The sequence below is a fragment of the Orcinus orca genome, chromosome 12 (assembly GCF_937001465.1).
Source record: "Orcinus orca chromosome 12, mOrcOrc1.1, whole genome shotgun sequence".
Taxonomy (NCBI): domain Eukaryota; kingdom Metazoa; phylum Chordata; class Mammalia; order Artiodactyla; family Delphinidae; genus Orcinus; species Orcinus orca.
The window spans coordinates 66,161,072-66,179,741 of record NC_064570.1 but is presented as its reverse complement, the minus strand read 5'-3'; the positions used below and the strand labels follow the sequence as shown (position 1 = coordinate 66,179,741).

Sequence of the window (18,670 nt, the reverse complement as noted above, 5' to 3'; positions counted from 1 at the left end):
TGGGATGCACAGCTTTCTCCATATCTCTGGACCTGGATTCTCTGATACCAGGAAGTATCGTATTCATTTATACCAGGAAGGCAGAGGTGCTCAGTGGGGAGAATTGGAAGCCCATCCCACTCTGGGCACCATCAGAAGCTGGCATTAGACGTGGAGTATGGTCCTGCCGATGCATCCTAACTGAGGAGGCGAGGGTGATGAATTGGAGAAAGGTGGAAAGTTCTAGAACTATTTCAAAGAAGAGCTCAATTTTTTTTTCCATACAGCATACAACAGACCTGCTGGCAGGGAGTAGGCAGACTGAGATCCCTCACTGTGCTCTGGAAGTAGATACAAGTCACACCTAAGGTGCACATTCAAAGTAGGAAAGAGAATGGCTGCCGCCCATTTGGGGCTGGGTGGTGTTTGAATGCTTCCCTTCTGCAGGATATAAGGGCCTTGTTCTGTATCAAACCACAATTGCCGTTCCTGCCACAAGCACAAATGTTGGGGTCAAAGGTGCATACGACCATCAGTTCGAAGTGACCAGGTTTTCCTACAGAAAACTTTGGGACCATGACACACCGTTTTCCTAGAATGGATTGAATAACTTCATGTCTTCAGGCAAAGGACTCTATTTTACCTCTGACACCTAAGATGTTTCACAACAGTGCACGTTTGCTAACCCCGTTATATGGTCCCTGAAGCCCTCGCCTCAGTGGGGAGCCCGTGGAGGGAGTGGAGTTCAGCAACTGGTAATTTCAGTTTTCCCACCTGGTAGGTGGGGTAAGGCCATGCACTTCTGGAAGCTCAGATCCCGGCAGCACTGCATTCTCCTGCCATCACGTGAATCCATCCTCACTGCCAGCTTGGCCAGACCACTTATGAGTCCCGCGTACTCAAGTTGTCTGGCCTGCCCACCATTCAATAGCTTGTTTTCCCTTTACATCAACATCCAAGACTCAGATGATCAATATTCTTTTCTGGCTTAGATGTATGTACACCCTAATCACAATTCTAAAATCCTTGCCGTGCAATTCACTGTATCTTGGCATTGGTTTTTTCTCTTCCCCATTTATTTTCATTACCTTTTTATTTTCAATTAAACCTATTATTTTCAGATAATTGTAGATTCACATGCCCTTAAGAAACAATATTCTTCACCCAGCTTCCCCCAGTGGTGACGTTTTGCATAGCTATAACACAATATCAAAACCAGGAAACTGGGCTTAATGCCTTTTGTTTACTCTCAGGCACTAGGGATTTTTGTGGGGTGTTTTTGGCTGTGCTGTGTGGCATGCGGGGTCTTAGTTCCCCAACCAGAGATCGAACCCATGCCCCTTGCACTGGGAGCATGGAGTCTTAACCACTGGACCACCAGGGAAGTCCCGGCACTAGGGATTTTTAAAATTGGGAGTTGAGGAATCGCATTAGTTATCACATTTTTAAGATTTCTAATCAGATTAATCAGGTAGCAGATAAGGGTCCAAACAAGAGGAAGAGACGTGGCTTCTCTGGGAAGAAAGAGTTCCTAAGGCCTCCAGCTATGTAATCTCTAACATAGGGATCAGAGAAAATCAGTTTACAATGTGTAATGATATGTCTTTATTTCATCAACAGAAATGGTGTCTAGACAAAATTCAGTTAACACTAGCAATTCAGTTGAGTTTTTTTTTTTTTGCACAATAGTATATTTACAATGAGTAAATGAAGTTTCAATTCACTAGTTCATAGCAATGCTTTTTTTTCCCCAAAAAGGTAAAAATTCTTAGTTACAGAGAATAAGCATCAACAGCCATTTCATTTTTTACAATTAAAAACCACAAGAAAAACCACAATCACTTAGAAAATAAAGACAAGCCTAAGAACTAGTACAATAAAATGATGCATTGAATTAAGTTACATTAATCGCATAGAATCTGTGTAAAAAGTATGTAGAAAAACACCTGATGTAACCTGTTACAGTCGTTGACCAGTTATGAGAGGTACAGAGGGTTATACAGGTAGATATGTGTGAAAACTGTCCGTATTGTTTGACCTGGGGAGGAAGAGGAGAGGGGCTGCAGCCCCTTGCATACACTGAGAAGACCCTGTTTTGAATATGGCCTCTGGAGTTTGTAAGGCATAGATTAGAGGTGCACTTGCATCAGACTGGTTCTGGAACAAATTCTCACGGGCCCTTCGGGCCTCACAAGCAAAGGTGGTGCTTGCCTTGAATGGCTCACCGTGTCTAACCAGCGCCCGAAGCTCCTGCATGCCTGTGGAAGCTTCCCGATCGCACTAGAAGTGGCAGGTCTTTTACCTCGGCGCATTAACGGGCATCCCAGCATTTACACGCGCGAAATGCATTGTTAGGACTCATGTGGAGGTCACCCCTCTGTCTCCAGACATGTTTTGGTAGAAGACTTAGCATCAAACTGTAGGAAAAACCCTTTTTGTCCAAGTCCCTTCACTCTTTCCTGTCCCCATGGGAACGTTTGGCACCGCAGGGGAGTCTACCTGAAATGAAGGCTCTGGGTGCACTTCTGTGTCTAAGGAGGCCACTGTGTTATCTGAGGTCAGTCCACTGGAATGGAAAGGAAAGTCAGAGCTGTTTGTCCATTGCTTGAGAGTGCAATGCACACACCACGTCACAACAGGCAATCAAAGCTACGAAAGTGGGCCTCTGCAACCAAGTGGGTTTTCTTCACAAAACGGCAGCATCCTTTTCCTATTACAATGAAAATGCACTGATATCCACGTGATATAAATATTATCTCCCAGGGTGGAGTGTAGGAAAATACTATACACTTTTCTTTGCAAGAAATGTTTTTGCACCGTCGGTTGAATAATTTATCCTCCATCTGCCACAATAGGTCTTTTCTATGTACAAAGACTATTTGCGTGCAGTTTTGTGTACAAATATATTCTATTCTACAGCATCCGTCTTGGATGCCTGGGTCAGGAGATGGCTCGGGCTGTATTTGGCACACACAGCTTGAACACAAGGCCCCCATGCACACAGACTGCCCGCACGAATGCCAACTCCACACAGGCGTTGATCTGAGGACTGACTCGCCAGGAACTGAACCTACAAAATCCTCAATTTGGGGACGAAAGACCAACTCATGGTCCAGTGAGCAGCTTTATTCTTTTTCTTTTTAATCTTTTGGCCGTGCTGTGTGGCATGTGGGATCTTAGTTCCCTGACCAGAGATTGAACCCGTGCCCCCTGCATTGACAGTGCAGAGTCTTAACCACTGGACCGCCAGGGGAGTCCCAGCTTTATTCTTAAAAAAAAAAAAAAAAAAAAAAAGTATGTTTCTTTGCCTATTTATAGTGATTTGAGGACAAAACTTGATTCTGGCTGCCTTCTTGATCGGCAACTCCTCCAACCATTGCTAAGCACTAGTGGCACCGTTTGAAGTCACGTATTAAGCAGCTCCTAGTTGAAATGGGGTATAATGTATAGAACTAGGTAGCTAATAGGGTTTTGAAAGAGCTCTGCAGGCTTTTACACATTGGGGGAGGATTATGCTCAACATAGCATGTGGATCAGCTTGAAGGGACAGGATTCAGTGGTTTCTTAAAAGGCGTAACATTTTCACACCTTTGTTTGTTTCTTCTTCTTTAATGGCAATCATAAAGCATTAAAAGAGAAAGTGTAGGTTTAGACCTCTTGATGGTACACTGGACTTCACAGTGTGCCCACCTGGCTTTTAGCAGTCCCCTCATACAAGTCCTGTTGCTGGTCCCTGCCTTCCTTTTCAAGGAGAAGTGGCAGTTGACATACTAACCAGCCTTTTTTTTTTTTTTTTTTTTTTTTTTTTACTTCCTTGGGAAAGCAACACAAGGATTAAATCCAAAATCATAGTGCATCTTAAAAGCAGCATACCTTTAGAAAGACAGTTAATAAATTACTTGTACACTATACAAAATAACATTTCCTAGTGCAGCATCACCTCTGACGCCTGAGTCATTGTTAGGGAACCCAGAAGAGAAGGAGCAGGTGGGCTAGTAACTTTGCCAGCTCTTTCTTTGTTCGTTTTTGCAACAGTTTTGTTCCAGAATCAGTATGTCATGAAGTTCTTTTATTCAAGGCACCCCCAGATAACGAAGAGAAACAGACACATACGGCAAAGCATGCACCTGCCCAAGCCTGACCAACCTGAACGAAGTGAGGTTGTCCGGAGACACAAGTAGAACAAAGGCAGATCCGACGGGAGGACTAGTTTCAGGCGGATGTTAACTAGCCACAGGGCCACCTCCACTGTCCCCGTTCCAACAGCCCATGCCTGACCCAGCCACCTGGAGACACAACTCGCCTGTCGCAGGGACCCTCCTGAACATTCTGTAGCTGGAAGAGTCCTTTATATCTGTAAGGATGGACCCTTAAAGATACCACTCAATGTCACCATGCCGTGCAGATGCTATTCCTTGCTGTTAACTTGCTTTTCTCTTTCAGAAAAGACATGAGTTGCACTAAGGGATCCCAGGGAAAGGAGACAGGCTGGTTTTTAAAATTCCACTTGAGGCAACTTGGACTCTGGTCCCCAGCTAGTCCTCCCTTTGAATCAACCCGGAAATAATCTTGACAAGCACATGGTTCGGAGCCGTAAGAGACACAGACGCGTCACGTCAACAATTGCACAAAGCCAGTCGCTTGTTCCTGGTCGATAGTGAACCAAATCCCAATAACTTGTTCACATCTCTAAGAAATCGAAAGACAGTTTCTCCAGCAGTGTTTTTAACCAGTTCCCACGGCCAGAGTGGCAGGGGTGTGACTGGGGCAGAGGAAGAAACGCGAGGCAGGGGCTGGTGGGAGGAGACTGTGAGCTGAGTTAGCAGGGAGGGGAATAGAGGACACCCCTCCCCCCCCCAGCGGGAGGCCTGCCGCACAGGACAACAGAACGGGGACGGCACGAATGGGACCATGACTACCAGATGCACATGTGTTGGTACCAGGGTCAGTCACGCCAACGGGCTGGTTTAGACCTTGTTACGATATGAGCAGAAAACATTCCTTTTTCCAAAGAAGAGGAGGTCACTTAAAAAAGGCAACAAGAGAGTTAAAAAACCAAAAAAATACTGTTGGCCGACTCTTCTACCAGAACACACGCCTGTGACGGACCACATGATTCACAACGAGTTTAAATTCGAGCTGTCACCAGTATTTCCCAAAGGCAAACCTCACGGTGAAGCACAGAACTCTTCTACTAGGCCAAGAAATCCCAACAGCCACAAGAAAAACGGTACCTCCAACTCAGAGCTGGATCACAGTCTGTCTCAGATGAGCACGCACCATACATACACACGTGAGAAGAAACAAAAACCCAGAGGCAGGTTTTAAAAGTGGAACTATTTTCAAAGAAAAGCCTTTTTTTTTTTAATCCTACCGCATGAACCAACAAATTTCTGGCATTCATACATATTTAAACATTTAGCACTAATATTTGTACAGAAAAAAGTTAATACTAAAACATATGTTACTATGATTTCACTTTTCGCCTACGTCATATACTAATTTCCCCTTTTACATGCAGCTTTAATATCTTCCAAACAATGGCACAAATAAAGAAACAAAATCAACCACCTAGTCCCCACTGCCCACCACCCCATCCCCACATCAGACTGTTCAGGACTTTTCCTGCAGCCGGCCCGGAGGAGGGAGGGAGCTGATCTCTCCCCTGCGCCGGCTGTGGCGTCCGGCACACCTTCCTGTAAACGTGGCCAGGGGCCAACGTGCCCCTTGAGCCAAGGGAAGCTGCTCTCTGTGGGTTGCAAGCCAACTAGTTTTGCAGCAAGAGAAGGAAATGATCATCAGGTGGGGGTAAGGTGTGTGCCTGGTGAGTGGGGGGCAGGGAGGGCTCCTGGCCACGTCGTGTCCAAAGCCTCAGAAAGAAATCTGCCTTCGGACTAGAGAAGGGTGGAAAAATCTCAGAATTCAACTCAAAGCATTTGGAGAAAGAAGGGAGAAAGAAATGCTTTTGCCTGCGTCAGGGACAGACCTCAGGCTAACATCTGTCCTGCTCTCTCCTACTCTGGGCCAGCTGCGTTAACCCCAGGACGGCCACCTCAGTGCGGCACCCCCAGGGCTGTGATTCAGACCCCCTCAGGTAAGTCCCTGGCAGGAGGCACGTCCTGGGCTGGGAAGCTGGCTTGCTGAGCAGCCAAGTCGTTCGCCGGAGAAGTTCCTACTATGCTATGCTTCCGAGAGCAAGCAGAGGCCTGGGGAAGTGTTGAAATGAATGGGACTTACTCCCGGGCTGAGAAAACAGTTCTAACTTGCTATTTAGGAGCCAATGCCTGCTGAGTTCTGGTACAAAATCACGATTCCTGCTGTTTCGATGCGCTTTTGAGTGAGACGTCCAAACTCTTTCCCCACTTAGGAATCTGAACATCCAGCATCAACTCTGAACTCTCTGCGTTTAAACTTTGCTTAGGAAAAGGTGGGGAGGAGGTGAAATATAAAAATATTCAAGCAGATTATTGTCTACATCCTAGGATGAATTCATTATTTGGCAAGATTGTTTTTCCTACATAATTATCACCTGAGTGCTTTTTTTAATTAGCTAACTGTTTTACTTTTTTAACTAAAAGCAAAGAATATACAGTTTACTTGAGTTATACTGAAGTGATAACTTCATTTAAGAAAATAGGTTTGACCCAAAACTCAGTGCAAGTGGCAAAGTTGACCTTGACTGTACAGTATCTGCAAGAAAAAACCAAACCCACGATACTCAACTGGCACCATCTGATGGTGCCCAAACCAAACCAAACAAACAAAAAAAGGTCTGAAATAAAACCTCAAAGAAAGCTTCCAACATTGAATTCTGTCCATAAATAAGCACAACTTGAAAGTGAACTGTGAAGCAAGAAAAACGACCATCTTAACAATTACAAACTAGTTCTAGCGTCAGAGACAAAAGAAGAGGAATGTTGGAACCTGTTTATAAACGAGAAACGAAGTTTCCAGTTTTAGGATGAGAAAATTGAGGCATGCAGGACTTTTGCATATGGAGAGAGATATATATTTTATATATATATTATATATAATATGTACAGTCTAGCTATAAAACTTTGATGTGTATAGAAGCTGTCTTCAATGAAAAAAATTGAACATTCAGAAGAAATTCCTGAGATAGGGTTTGTGACATGGGCCACTGAGAAAAAAAATCCGTGGTTGGGTCCTAGAGGTGTTATAGTCTATCCCTGTTAAGACTGAAATGAACCCACAGACAGACAGCATCATCACTGTCGTCTTTCCTTGCCTGAGCAAGGGGTAGCACCATCGTGAAGGTAACTATATATCGCTCCTGCTTGAAGGGAGGAGAGAATACTTGGAAACAGTATTGCTGCTAAGACTGCTGTAGTGTGCACCAAATTCCTTCTTGGTTCTTCCAGACGACAGACAAACGGCACCGCAGGCTGACCCATGGACACCTGGGTGGGAGAGGGTTGAGAATTAGGAGGCAGGCCGTCACTAGGTGTAATCTTTCCTGGGCTGTTCATCGGTTGTACACTTATCAGTCATTTCCTGGCAGAAGTCCACGGTCACCGTTTGGCTCCTGGGTTCCAGAGGAGGTCCTCTGTCTGAGAAGGTTCCTGGGTCAGTGCCTTCCAGCCTCCGAGCAGAAGTACAGTTCTCTGAGGCGCTGCTGGGCGCCCATGGGGGCCCGGGGGCCGCTGTGCCCTGCTCCAAGCAGCAGGGCACGCTTTCCTCCACCGCACACTGGGGGGCGGCAAGGTTCTGCTCCACGCCCAAGGGCACGGGGTTCATACCGGAGGCTGTGGGGAGACCCATGGGTCTGAGGACAGGGCAGTACCGATGCAGGGCCTGGATCTGCTCGGGGCTCTGGATATCTCTGCAGACTTCCTGGGAAAGGCAGGAGAAGTTGTCCAGCAGTTCCCCCATGCATGCTTTCAGCTGATTCCTCTCTGACAACAGCTTCTCTTTCTCACACACCTGAACAGAAGAAAGAGAAAAGGCCTGATCCAGCCTGAATGGGAGGACCCAGCATCCTGTTTTCTGGAGCTTTTCTTTTCTTTTCAAAAAAATTTTAACAGGTTTATTGAGGTTTAATTTACATGCCATAAAATTCATTAATTTCAAGTATGAAACAATCAGTGATTTGTAGTCAATTTATAAAGTTGTGTAACCATCCCATGATACAATTTTAGAACAGTCCCATCACCCCAAGAATCTCTTTCACTTCCACTGCAGTCACTCCCCATGCTTACCCCCCGCCTCAGGCAACCACTCACCTGCATTCTATCTCTATAGATCTACCTTCTCTGGAATTTCATATAAATGGAATCATACAAGCCCACTTCATTATTTCTTTTCTATTCTTTTTCAAATTCTTTTCCCATTTAGGTTATTACAGAATATTGAGCAGAGTTCCCTGTGCATACAGTAGGTTCCAGGGCTTTTCCAGCGTTCGTTTTTGCAACTCATAAATGACTAGGTCAGGATCTAGAAACTTAAAAGATGAGAGCCTGGACACATACTTCTGCCAAGTCTCCCATCTGAGCAGCCCATCCAGATGTGCCACTGACCCTGACACCTTCCCCGTGGTAGCTTCTTTTCATGCCTCTCTGAGGCCCAGCCGAGTGACCGGCAAAATCACCACCAATCAGAAAACTGCAGAGAATCAAGGTTCCAGTTTCCTGGAATTTGGAGTTTGCAGAGAATCCATTGGAAAACTCCCAGTCCCAAACCTTGTAGTTGAAAATCTCCCCCAAATGCATTAGGTTGCGATTTCTGAAGGTCAAAAAACAGTCCATCAGTTCCAACTATATGACATTCTGTAAAAGGGCAAACCCATAGCGATAGTAAAAAGATCAGTGTTTGCTAAGGAGTGGGGTGGGGGAGGGAGGGATGAAGAGCTGAAGCACAGAGGATTTTTAGATGAAGCTACTCTATGTCACTGTCATGGTGGATACATGCCATTCATTATACATTTGTCCAAACCCATAGAACATACAACACCAAGAGTGAACCCTAAGGTAAATTATGGACTTGGAGTGATTACGATGTGTCATTATAACTTCATCAGTTGTAACAAACGTACCACTCTGGGGAGGCTGTGAGTGTGCAGAGGTAGAGGGCAGGTGGGAACTCTGTATTTTCCCTTCAGTTCTGCTGTGAACCTAAAACTTCTCTGAAAAAAGCAAGTCTATTTAGAAAAAAGACAATGAAAATTGCAAAAAAAAAAATCAACCATCAGCAGTTTCACATGATTCAATCCTATACTTCCCTGATGGCGCAGTTGTTAAGAATCCATCCACCTGCCAATGCAGAGGACACGGGTTCGAGCCCTGGTCCAGGAAGATCCCACCTGCTGCGGAGCAACTAAGCCTGTGCACCGCAACTACTGAGCCTGTTCTCTAGAGCCCGTGCACCACAACCACTGAAGCCCACGCGCCTAGAGCCCGTGCTCCACAACAAGAGAAGCCACCGCAACGAGAAGCCCACGCACCGCAACGAAGAGTAGCTCCCGCTCGCCGCAACTAGAGAAAGCCCGTGTGCAGCAACGAAGACCCAATGCAGCCAAAAATAAAAATAAATAAATAAATTTATTTAAAAAAAAATCCTATATCAGTAGGCTCTCTGGCCTCTGTAGCTGATGGACTGAACACAACGGCACAGATGGCTGGGGACTGTGCAGTGAGTCCCAAGACCAGTTCTCTCTGGACACAGGAAGCAGGGACAGAGGTGAGAAGGCTGAGCCCTAGAGTACCAGCCCAGGGTTCTGAGATATTCTCCTTAGAGGAAACCCCACATAAGCTCTTGTGTTACTAAAATTTATCACCCCATCAGAGAGGTGAATTTAGCCACCACAGAGGAGACTGATGGAGGATTTCCCATAACTAGCTGTGTGAGGAGAGAAGAAGAGGACGCTCCGTGAGGTGCACGCAGTGAAATGGATGGAGAAACGGGACATCTGAAGCGCTGTGAAGTGAGTCCTCACCCTTTGCAAGGGTGCGCAGGAGAGATGAGAGGATGCAAGACGATGGGAAAAAGGGGGGGGGAGAGGGAGAGAGAGAGAGAGAGAGAAGCAAACATACCAGTGGGTCTCCTACATGGGAGGTGCACGTGCCGAAAGACGAATGCAATCTGGCAGACAGTGTGGACATGTGTGTCGGAAACAGAGATTTACACGGGGAAAGGGCACCTGCTAAAATATTTATAAATTTATCAAGGAAACATGTTTTAAAAATGAAAAATAAACAGATGTACAAGTACAACTCGAGAGGAATACATTTCGCAAGTTTGCAAAAGCAGAGTGAGTGGCGTGCTGGAGACCGCGTGGGTGCGGGCGGGAGCGAGTGGGCGCGGGAGCCGGGCCTCGCGGGGCGGGACCAGACTGCCCCCGCCCACCGGGAAAGGGCGCCACTCCCCAGAACGGGGGCGGGTGTGGAGTAAAACACATCCGGAGGGCTGGCGAAGAGAAGAAATCTTACACTCGTGGCTGTGCAGCTTGGACCTCCTTACCTGGACCTGCAAGTCTGCAAAATGGGAGGCAACACCAGCCCCAGGAGGGATCGCGGTCTCCATTCTGCCACACCATCCTGGCCAAGCCACCCACCCCTCCACGTCCACTGATCTACGAAAGGTCCTGGGCCACCTTCTAGGGGGAAGAAGATGAAATGCTGCACGTGACAGGGTTTTGGTTCTCTGCAGGAAAGGCAGTATAAATCAAGGCCTCGGTTAAGAACAGGATGCTCTAAGTCACAGGTGCACATCGATGAGCACGCGACACTCTCGTTCAGCAGGGAAATGCAGCACATTACTCAAGGGGTTTCCAAAAAAGCAGGGGGAGAAATAGGAGACGCCTTCTTGGTTTCTCAACCGAACAATATTAGCAAAGGGCTTTAGGTATCTGCCAGGGGTATGGCTTAGACTTTCCTATTTGCTCAGTATTACAAAATTACACAGGGAAGAGTGCTAATTACAAAAAATCAGGCGTTTCTCAAATATGGATGATAATAGTTATTCTCGTACCTGAGAAAGAGTGTAGGGCCGAATTACTATAGACATGTGCTTAAGGCCCGGAAACCTTATACCCAGCAGGCTCAGCCTTGCTTGGGTCCCCACTTAAGCCCAGCAGGCTTTCCAAAGACCCACACTCATCATCAGCAATAACTTGCTTCCTTATGTTGGCTTAAATTAAACATTTTTGTTGTTGTTAAAACAACATTAAAGAAAAATTTGAAGGAAAGAAGGAATTTGTAATCTCATGACTCAGTCACAATTTCTAATACATTTTAGGGCAACAGACATTTCCTGAGAGGCTCCTCACTTGTTGTGAGGAACCTACAGTCTAGGGCCAGGGCTGAGGAGACAGACACATACACAGATAGTGCAAGACTAATGTGGTAAGTATGAAGCCAGAGGTCAGATCAGGGCCCTGAAGACAGGTGCTCAGCTTCACCAGGGACTCAGGAAAGGGGCTTTTTGGAGAGGTGAGAGTAACCTGACTCTTAAGGAACAAAGGATGTCGTCAGAGAAAAAAACAGTCGAGGACTGTCCGAGGTAGAGGAGAAATAGCAGAGGCATGAGCACAGAGGTAGAAACAGCAGGAGATGGGGCTGAGGGGAAGTGCATCCAGTTTGATTTTATTGGGGGTCCAGTTCCAAGAAGGGAGAGGAAGGTGATGCTGGAGGGTAGACCGAATCACAGAGAACACAGTGCAACTTGCTAAGGAGCTTGGCCTTTATTTTGTAGGTGATGGCAGCCGCTGAACATGGGCACATTTCCCCTGCTTGGTTGGTGTTAATTAAATTAAGCGAGAAAAAAAAAAAAAGACCCCGAGGTCCAGGACTATCTTGATAACAGGTAATATTTACTTCGGCTTCTCAAATGTCTTATTTTGCTCTTAGGTTCTCGTTAGGACAACGGCTTACCAGGAGGCAAAGGACCGCCATGTATAGCCTGAGGACCCAAACTTAGATCATGACCACAGTCCGTGGGCTCCCTCTTCTTCAGCCTGACACAGACAGGGCATGTGGGATGAGTTTCCAGGATTTGGCCGGCAGAAAGGCTGAGCTGAATGAAGTTGCGTTAATTGCCTTCAAGGGTACAGTCAGGAGCCAGAGCCCACCTGGATTTACTTCCTGCAGCTTAAGGTTGCTTATCAAGGAGAAGGGAGTGCAGAGCTCTGAGTGAGGGGGAGGCGTGGGAGATGGGAGATTTTTCCCCGAGACAAAATACTCTCAGGCACAGGGAGGAGGTGACAGCCACTTTGAGGCAGAATTCAGGACCCTGTGAAGGGCTTCAATTCAGGCTGTGAAGGGCTTCAAGAGATCACGTGGCTGAGCGACCCCTGGTGGTAGGCTGGTGTCCTGCTTCTAACCTACACTCCTCCATGGGAGGTGGGAGAAAGCAGTGCAAATAAGATTTGGAATCAGGCAGCTGGGTTTGCGTTCAAGCTCTGCCACATAGCGGGGAGTTACCTAACCTCTCTGCACTCTGGTTTCCTCCTTTGTAAATGGAGATAAAGTAGAACCTAAATCATAGGGTTGATGTGCGGATTACATGTGATCACCTACAGAAAGAGATTAGAATAATATCTGGTCCACATATGCATGCAGTAAATGTTAGCTCTCAGCACATGTTGAATGGAAAATAAAAAAGAAGCACCTCTAGGGGAGGGAAGGAATGGGAGTTTGGGATTAGCAGAGGCAAACTATTATATATAGAATGGATAAACAACAAGGTCTTACTGTAGAGCACAGGGAACTATATTCAATATGCTGTGACAAACCATAATGGAAAAGAATATGAAAAAGAGTATATATATGTATAACTGAGTCGCTTTGCTGTACAGAGAAATTAACACAACATTGTAAATCAACTATACGTCAATAAATTTAAAAAAATATACGAATGGCTAAAAGATATAAAATACTGACAAACAATCACACACCTGCACAGACACACGCATTACAGATATAAAGCTATTATTTTTGTTGAGAACTCGTTTAAAAATCAACTCGAACTTCCCTGAACGGTGGCCTTCTCTCTACCTCTCTGGCCTTCGCTACTGTAACTTTGCATCAGCCCCGGTCACTCCAGGTTGCTGACAGCAAAGGGCGGGTCAACTCACCAGTTTGCGGATTTCACATTCTAAGTTCTGAATACAGTCCAGCTTCCTCTTGCGGCAGCGCTGGGCCGCGATGCGGTTCTTGCTGCGCCGGCGGACGTCGTGAATGAACTCTAACTGCTCTGAGGTTAGCTTGTGCATCTTAATCATCATCTGGAAATCATTCCTTGGGAGATCTGTGATTTGATCTACAGGAAAGGGAAGTTTGACCTGGAACCAAGAATAACAGAACATGATTATGGCAGCTGGATTTTTGTTTTCATTCTGGCAGGTGGAACATCAAAAATTGGAAAAACCTCCTTTTTACAATGACCAACTACTCTGAAAACGACTGAAGCAGGCAGTGATTATTCTTTCCTGTTTCAAAAATAAATAAGATGTAATATTCAGATAATCAAACAGAATGTGAGTACACACATTATAATGTGGTTATTATTCCTGAGATCTTTGAAGCAAACAGCATGGAAAATATTGGAAAATGTATACACTGCCATTGCTACAGCACTTTTGTAAGAAGGGCTCTATAGTTAGTTGAAACCTACTCCCATTGAGTCTCAACTCAGTAAAATGACAATTTGTAGACAGACATCAACTGAAGAATCATCTAAAACACTTGAATGAAGAGAGCACTGCACACCGTGAAGATGCTGGAAAGATGAAACAGTCAGTGTAATCTGTAGTTACAACAGCATAAGGGAGACATAGGGCAAGAACCTGGAGGGGCTATACCAGTATGATCTAGGAGTTAGAACTGGGCTTTAGTCCTTCCTGCCAGACGTGAGACTGCAGGCTGGTTACTTTACTTCTCTGAGCCTCAATTTCCTCATCTGCAAAACTGGGGCACGCTTTTTAGTTGCACGGTGCTATACACCCATTAGGGACTTTGTATTTTTGGAAAATACAATGGCCAACCCTTCTCACATTTTCTTTTACAACGTGATGTTGACCTTCCTCAGTCAAGAGGTGGGATGCGTGTTCCTGCCTCTTGACCCATACAGTGCAGCGGGAGTAATGGTGTGTAACTTCTGAAGCTATATCATAAAAGCTGTGCAGCCTCCCCTTAGGCCTCTTGGATTGTGGTCTCTGGAGGACACCAGCTGCTGAGCCTCAAGGACACTCAAGCAGCCCTGTGGAGAGCCCCACGTGGAGAAGAACTGAGGCCTCCAGCCAACAACCAGCATCACCTCACCAGTCACATGAATGAGCCACCTTGGACATGGGTCCTCTGGGCCCAGGCAAACCTTCAGGGATTGGCCCCAGACAACATCTGACTTCAACCCCATGAGATATTCTGAGCCAGGAGTGCTCAGATGGGCCACTTCTGAATTCCAGACCCATAGAAACAGTGAGAGATGTTAAATGATCATCATTGTTTGAAGCCACGAAGTTTTGGGGTGATTTGTTATGCAGCAACAGATAACCGATGCAGATACTATCAGAAAGAGTCCTACTTTCAAGCTCTTGACAAATCAAGGCAGGTAAGCGTCATCCAAAGAGAGGACACTAGTCTTTTAAGAGATGGATCTATGTTCTCCTTATATTCTGTCACATGCTTCTTTACAACCCTGTGGCAGTTTGAAATCTTTCTTAGGAAAAGAACTGCTGTTCTTGTGGGCTTCCTCAGCACCCACAAGGTAGAGAACACAGGCCGGCACCTTCCATCAGTCTGCCATCGCCCTCTTCAAGACTACTGACGAGGACTTAGAGACTGAACTTATGGTTACCAGTGGGGAAGGGTGGAGGGGAGGGATAGTTAGGGAGTTTGGGATTGACATATACACTCTGCTCTATTTATATATTTATTTTTTTTTAAAAAAAGAATTTTATTTACTTTGGCTGCGCCAGGTCTCTTAGTTGCGGCATGCATGTGGGATCTAGTTCCCTGACCAGGGATTGAACCCAGGCCCTCTGCATTGGGAACACAGAGCCTTACTCGCTGGACCACCAGGGAAATCCCTACATACTGCTATATTTAAAATGGATAACTAACAAGGACCTACTGTATAGCACAGGGAATGCTGATCAATATTCTGTAACAACCTAATTGAGAAAAGAATTTGAAAAAGAATAGATACATGTATATGTATAACTGAATCACTTTGTTGTATACCTGAAACTAACACAACATTGTTAGTTAATCAACTATACTCCAGTATAAAATTAAAAAAAGTAAAAAAAAAGACTCCTGACAAGGCAGAGACTTGAGGGGTCAGTTTTGGTCCTGCTCAGAAGCTTCTGGAAGAGGAAGATTGCATGTTGCTTGGCCAAAAGACAGTGTTTCCCTGCTCGGACGGCTGAACTCCCGCTTACACTAGCGTCTGCTTTAGGTGGACCAGCAGATGGCACTATAAACCTAAACTTCCTTCAGGAGCCAGGCCAGCGCTGTCCAATGCAAACAACATGAGCTGCGTGTGTGATTTTTACATCTTCTACTAGCCACGTTAAAGGAAGTGAAAAGAAACAGGTGAAATTAATTTTAGTAATATATTTAATTGAACTCAATGGAGCTAAAATATTTTCAACATGTAATTAACATTAAAAATTATTGAGATATTTCACCTTTTGGGGAGTACTAAATTTTCAAAATCCGAAGTGTATTTTACACTTGGGGGTTCATTACAATTCAGATGAGCCTCATTTCCAGGGCTCAGTAGCCACGTGTGACGTATGCCTCCTGTACTGGACAACACAGCTCTAGAAGACGGAACAAGTGGACTCGAGTGAACTTCAGTGACCAGAGAATCAGACTGGCAGGTCTGGGCTTAACTGATCAAAATATTTTGGGGTGAAGAAACCAGGTCCTCGTTACTCTTCAGAAGCTGCAGCGTTATGTCTGGGTTGTTCAGGGGAGTGAGAGGGAGATATTTTATCGTAAGCTCAGGCTTTTGCTTTGGTTGCATCAGATGCAGGCAGACATGAGTCTGGATCCTGGCATTTGTGGCTCGTTAATCCCCAGGCACAAAGGCAATCCTACTAAAGATCTGCCTTCCTGCGGCTGGGTGCAATGGCTTAGTCAGGTTACTTCATAGCTCTGAGCCTGTTAGACGTGGCATTTGCTGAAGGATCCCAGTGGGTGCTCTGACTGAACTTCCATAGGGCGAACTCTGTCCCCTGACACCTGTCAAATTCTGGCCCAGGAGAGCAGATTCGCAACAGTGCACATGACACCATGCTCGGCTCAGCCCTGCTTTGGCCGCTAATGACGGGCAGTCAGGACAAACAGCTCCTTGTTTATGGACCCGGGAAAGGGCTTTGTCCACAGGCTGTGTTTGCACAGGGCTTATAATGATATGAAAGAATGTTTGATTTCCCTTTTATACCCTTTGGATAACAAACAGACACTCAGATCCTGGATGGTACCTAAATAACACAGAGGTCTGTCTGTTGGGGACACGGATGTTTCCATACCAGGCAGGAGGCTTGTTTGCACAGCAGGGGTTACAGCACTTCGGGCTTCGTGGCGTCTCCCCCTCTGCTGACAACAAAGCAATTCTGCTTCTGCTCTACAGTGTGTTTACTTATTTTCAGACAGAATATATACCTATAGCTCAGGCCACAGGGAAAGTCAAAAGGCCTTCTATACCAAGAGCTACTGTATTTTAAATCCTCCAGACAGCAAACATAAAACACTACGGAAACAGGACTGAGGTTGACAGGAAAGAGGAAAACTCAACAATGCTGGTTTCAAAGTCCTTGAAGCAAAAGGCCATGTAACATTTCAGCAGAGCTGTTGCAACTCAAGCTGCTTTGCAAAGAGGTCAAAGGAAAATCGTCAGCTATACACTTTCTTCCACATGAAGAAAAAAAAAAAAAAAAAAGCCCAAACCCCAGCTACTCTTGTTTCTTTCGAAAAGGTGCTGCTACCCTTCTAGCTAGGGAGGACTTACCCCAACTACCAAAGGGAAGCCCCTGACTGTTCTTGGAAAGGCACAGTGGGAAACTCACCACACCTATTTGTTGATTTCAGGGTAGTAAGTTCCAAGCTGATGGGCATCTTCCCCGGAGATGAACGGCAGCCGCAGACCCATTATGGAGCTGGGAGAACATTCCTTTCCCAGGCTGGCAGGCACCCACATAGTCCCCAGATGGGCTCAAAAGTCAGCTAATGTGACTTGGCCTTGGACCTTGAGAAGACTGAGGCCCTCCTGCCTTTCTTCTGGCAAATTCTTAGAACCCAGTGATTCCTCCAGGATTTTACTTCTCGGAGGTAGCTTAGTTTTCATTCCCAGGACCCTTGTCAACAGTGAGGTGAGAAGATGGGGAGTCCAGCCAATCACCACCACCACCATTCGGCAATCACACGCGAGTGAGGCTCAGCGTAGAGACACAGAAGGCTGGCCAGGCTGCTTAGAAGGGCAAAGGCCCGAGGGGTCCGGGGCGCCGATGTCTCTCTAGACAGGTGCTTGCCGCCGCTTGGGTTCTCAGTGGAGACTCACTCCGAGAGTTGGGCAGCCTCAGCCTGTCTAATCTGCTCTGTTGCTGTCATCCTGGCCCCAGCACGGTACTCACTCTCCTCTCTCTGGGGCACAGCAGGAGGAACAAGGCAGAAGCTGTTTTCAGCCGGTACCCGTCCTGGCTGGTTCAGTAGTGACCAGAGAAGGGGATTAGACCTCTTGGGAGCTCCCTGAAATGAGTGGTCCCTGCAGTGCCGAGGGGTCTCTGGCCCTAGGGGCTGACAAAAGGTGGGAAGATGCTGTGGCATCTGTACAGTGAAAGAAACCTAAATATTCCTCCTTGGGGGCCCGAGCAGGGGCTGCTGCTGGCTGGACCCCAGGTGCTTGTGCTTCCTTCTCACCAGACAGAAATCAGCTGCTCCCTTTCTCTCTCCTGCCAACAACTACCCTGTTGCTACCGCCAAAACCACATCCCCTCTCTCCCAGTAAAACAAAAATACCATTTACAAATTGTACAAGAAATATATAACTTCTAGCAGAAAATTCAATTATGAGACAATAAAGGAGAATAAAATTTCCACACCCAAACAATGACTCTCCTGCTCTGGTGGACTTCCCCGTGATCTTTGTTTCCTCTGTATACTTTTTACAGGGTTGGAATCAGACAGCACAATGGCTACCTCACCTCACCGTGCTTCTCAACACACATCTCACTCACCTGGTGTCTTTGGTGTGCTGGATGGGGGCTATTGGTGAAGCAGGACAGAGACGCAGGTGTTGTAGAAAAAGGCGAAAAAAAGCACCTCTTTCCTCTAGAAATCCCAGTGGAAGCTTGGTGGTCAATCTTCTTTCCTATCTCCTTTCTTGGTTTCACTATTAGATGTTGAGTAGAAGCTACAGAAGTTGGATCCCTTAGCAAGTACCCTGAGGACCGGATGGTGCAGTCACCTCTCCAAAGCCTTTAACATTTATGCTCTTACAAGCCCCTCAGATCCCTGTGAGTTGTCTTGGGGACAAAGCAAGATGCCCATTGGGCTGACAATTCTAGTGCTGTTGGAATGGCGACGGCCAGCTCTGTGCCGGGCAGATGCCAGTGACAAAATCTCCCCTGCCAAAGACACACTTCCTGCACAACTGTCCGTCTAACCTCTGTTCTTATGATCCAGTTTCTGAAACAAACACAGGACACCTGGAATTTAGTTGTGATGCT

The 18,670-nt window shown here is 46.2% G+C and overlaps 1 protein-coding gene across 2 annotated transcripts in view; it reads right to left on the bottom strand.

The window, feature by feature from the left end:
- Positions 1–1,560: 1,560 nt before the first annotated feature.
- BACH2 (BTB domain and CNC homolog 2) overlaps positions 1,561–18,670 on the bottom strand; it is a 361,816-nt gene continuing 344,706 nt past the window's right edge. For both annotated transcript variants that reach the window (XM_004264812.3, XM_033418805.2), the window contains 2 exons: positions 13,070–13,276; positions 1,561–7,923 (listed from right to left, as the gene is read on the bottom strand). In XM_004264812.3, the coding sequence (XP_004264860.2) occupies positions 7,441–7,923; positions 13,070–13,276 (690 nt within the window). In that variant the 3' untranslated portion in view covers positions 1,561–7,440. The remainder of the gene's footprint in view (positions 7,924–13,069; positions 13,277–18,670) is intronic.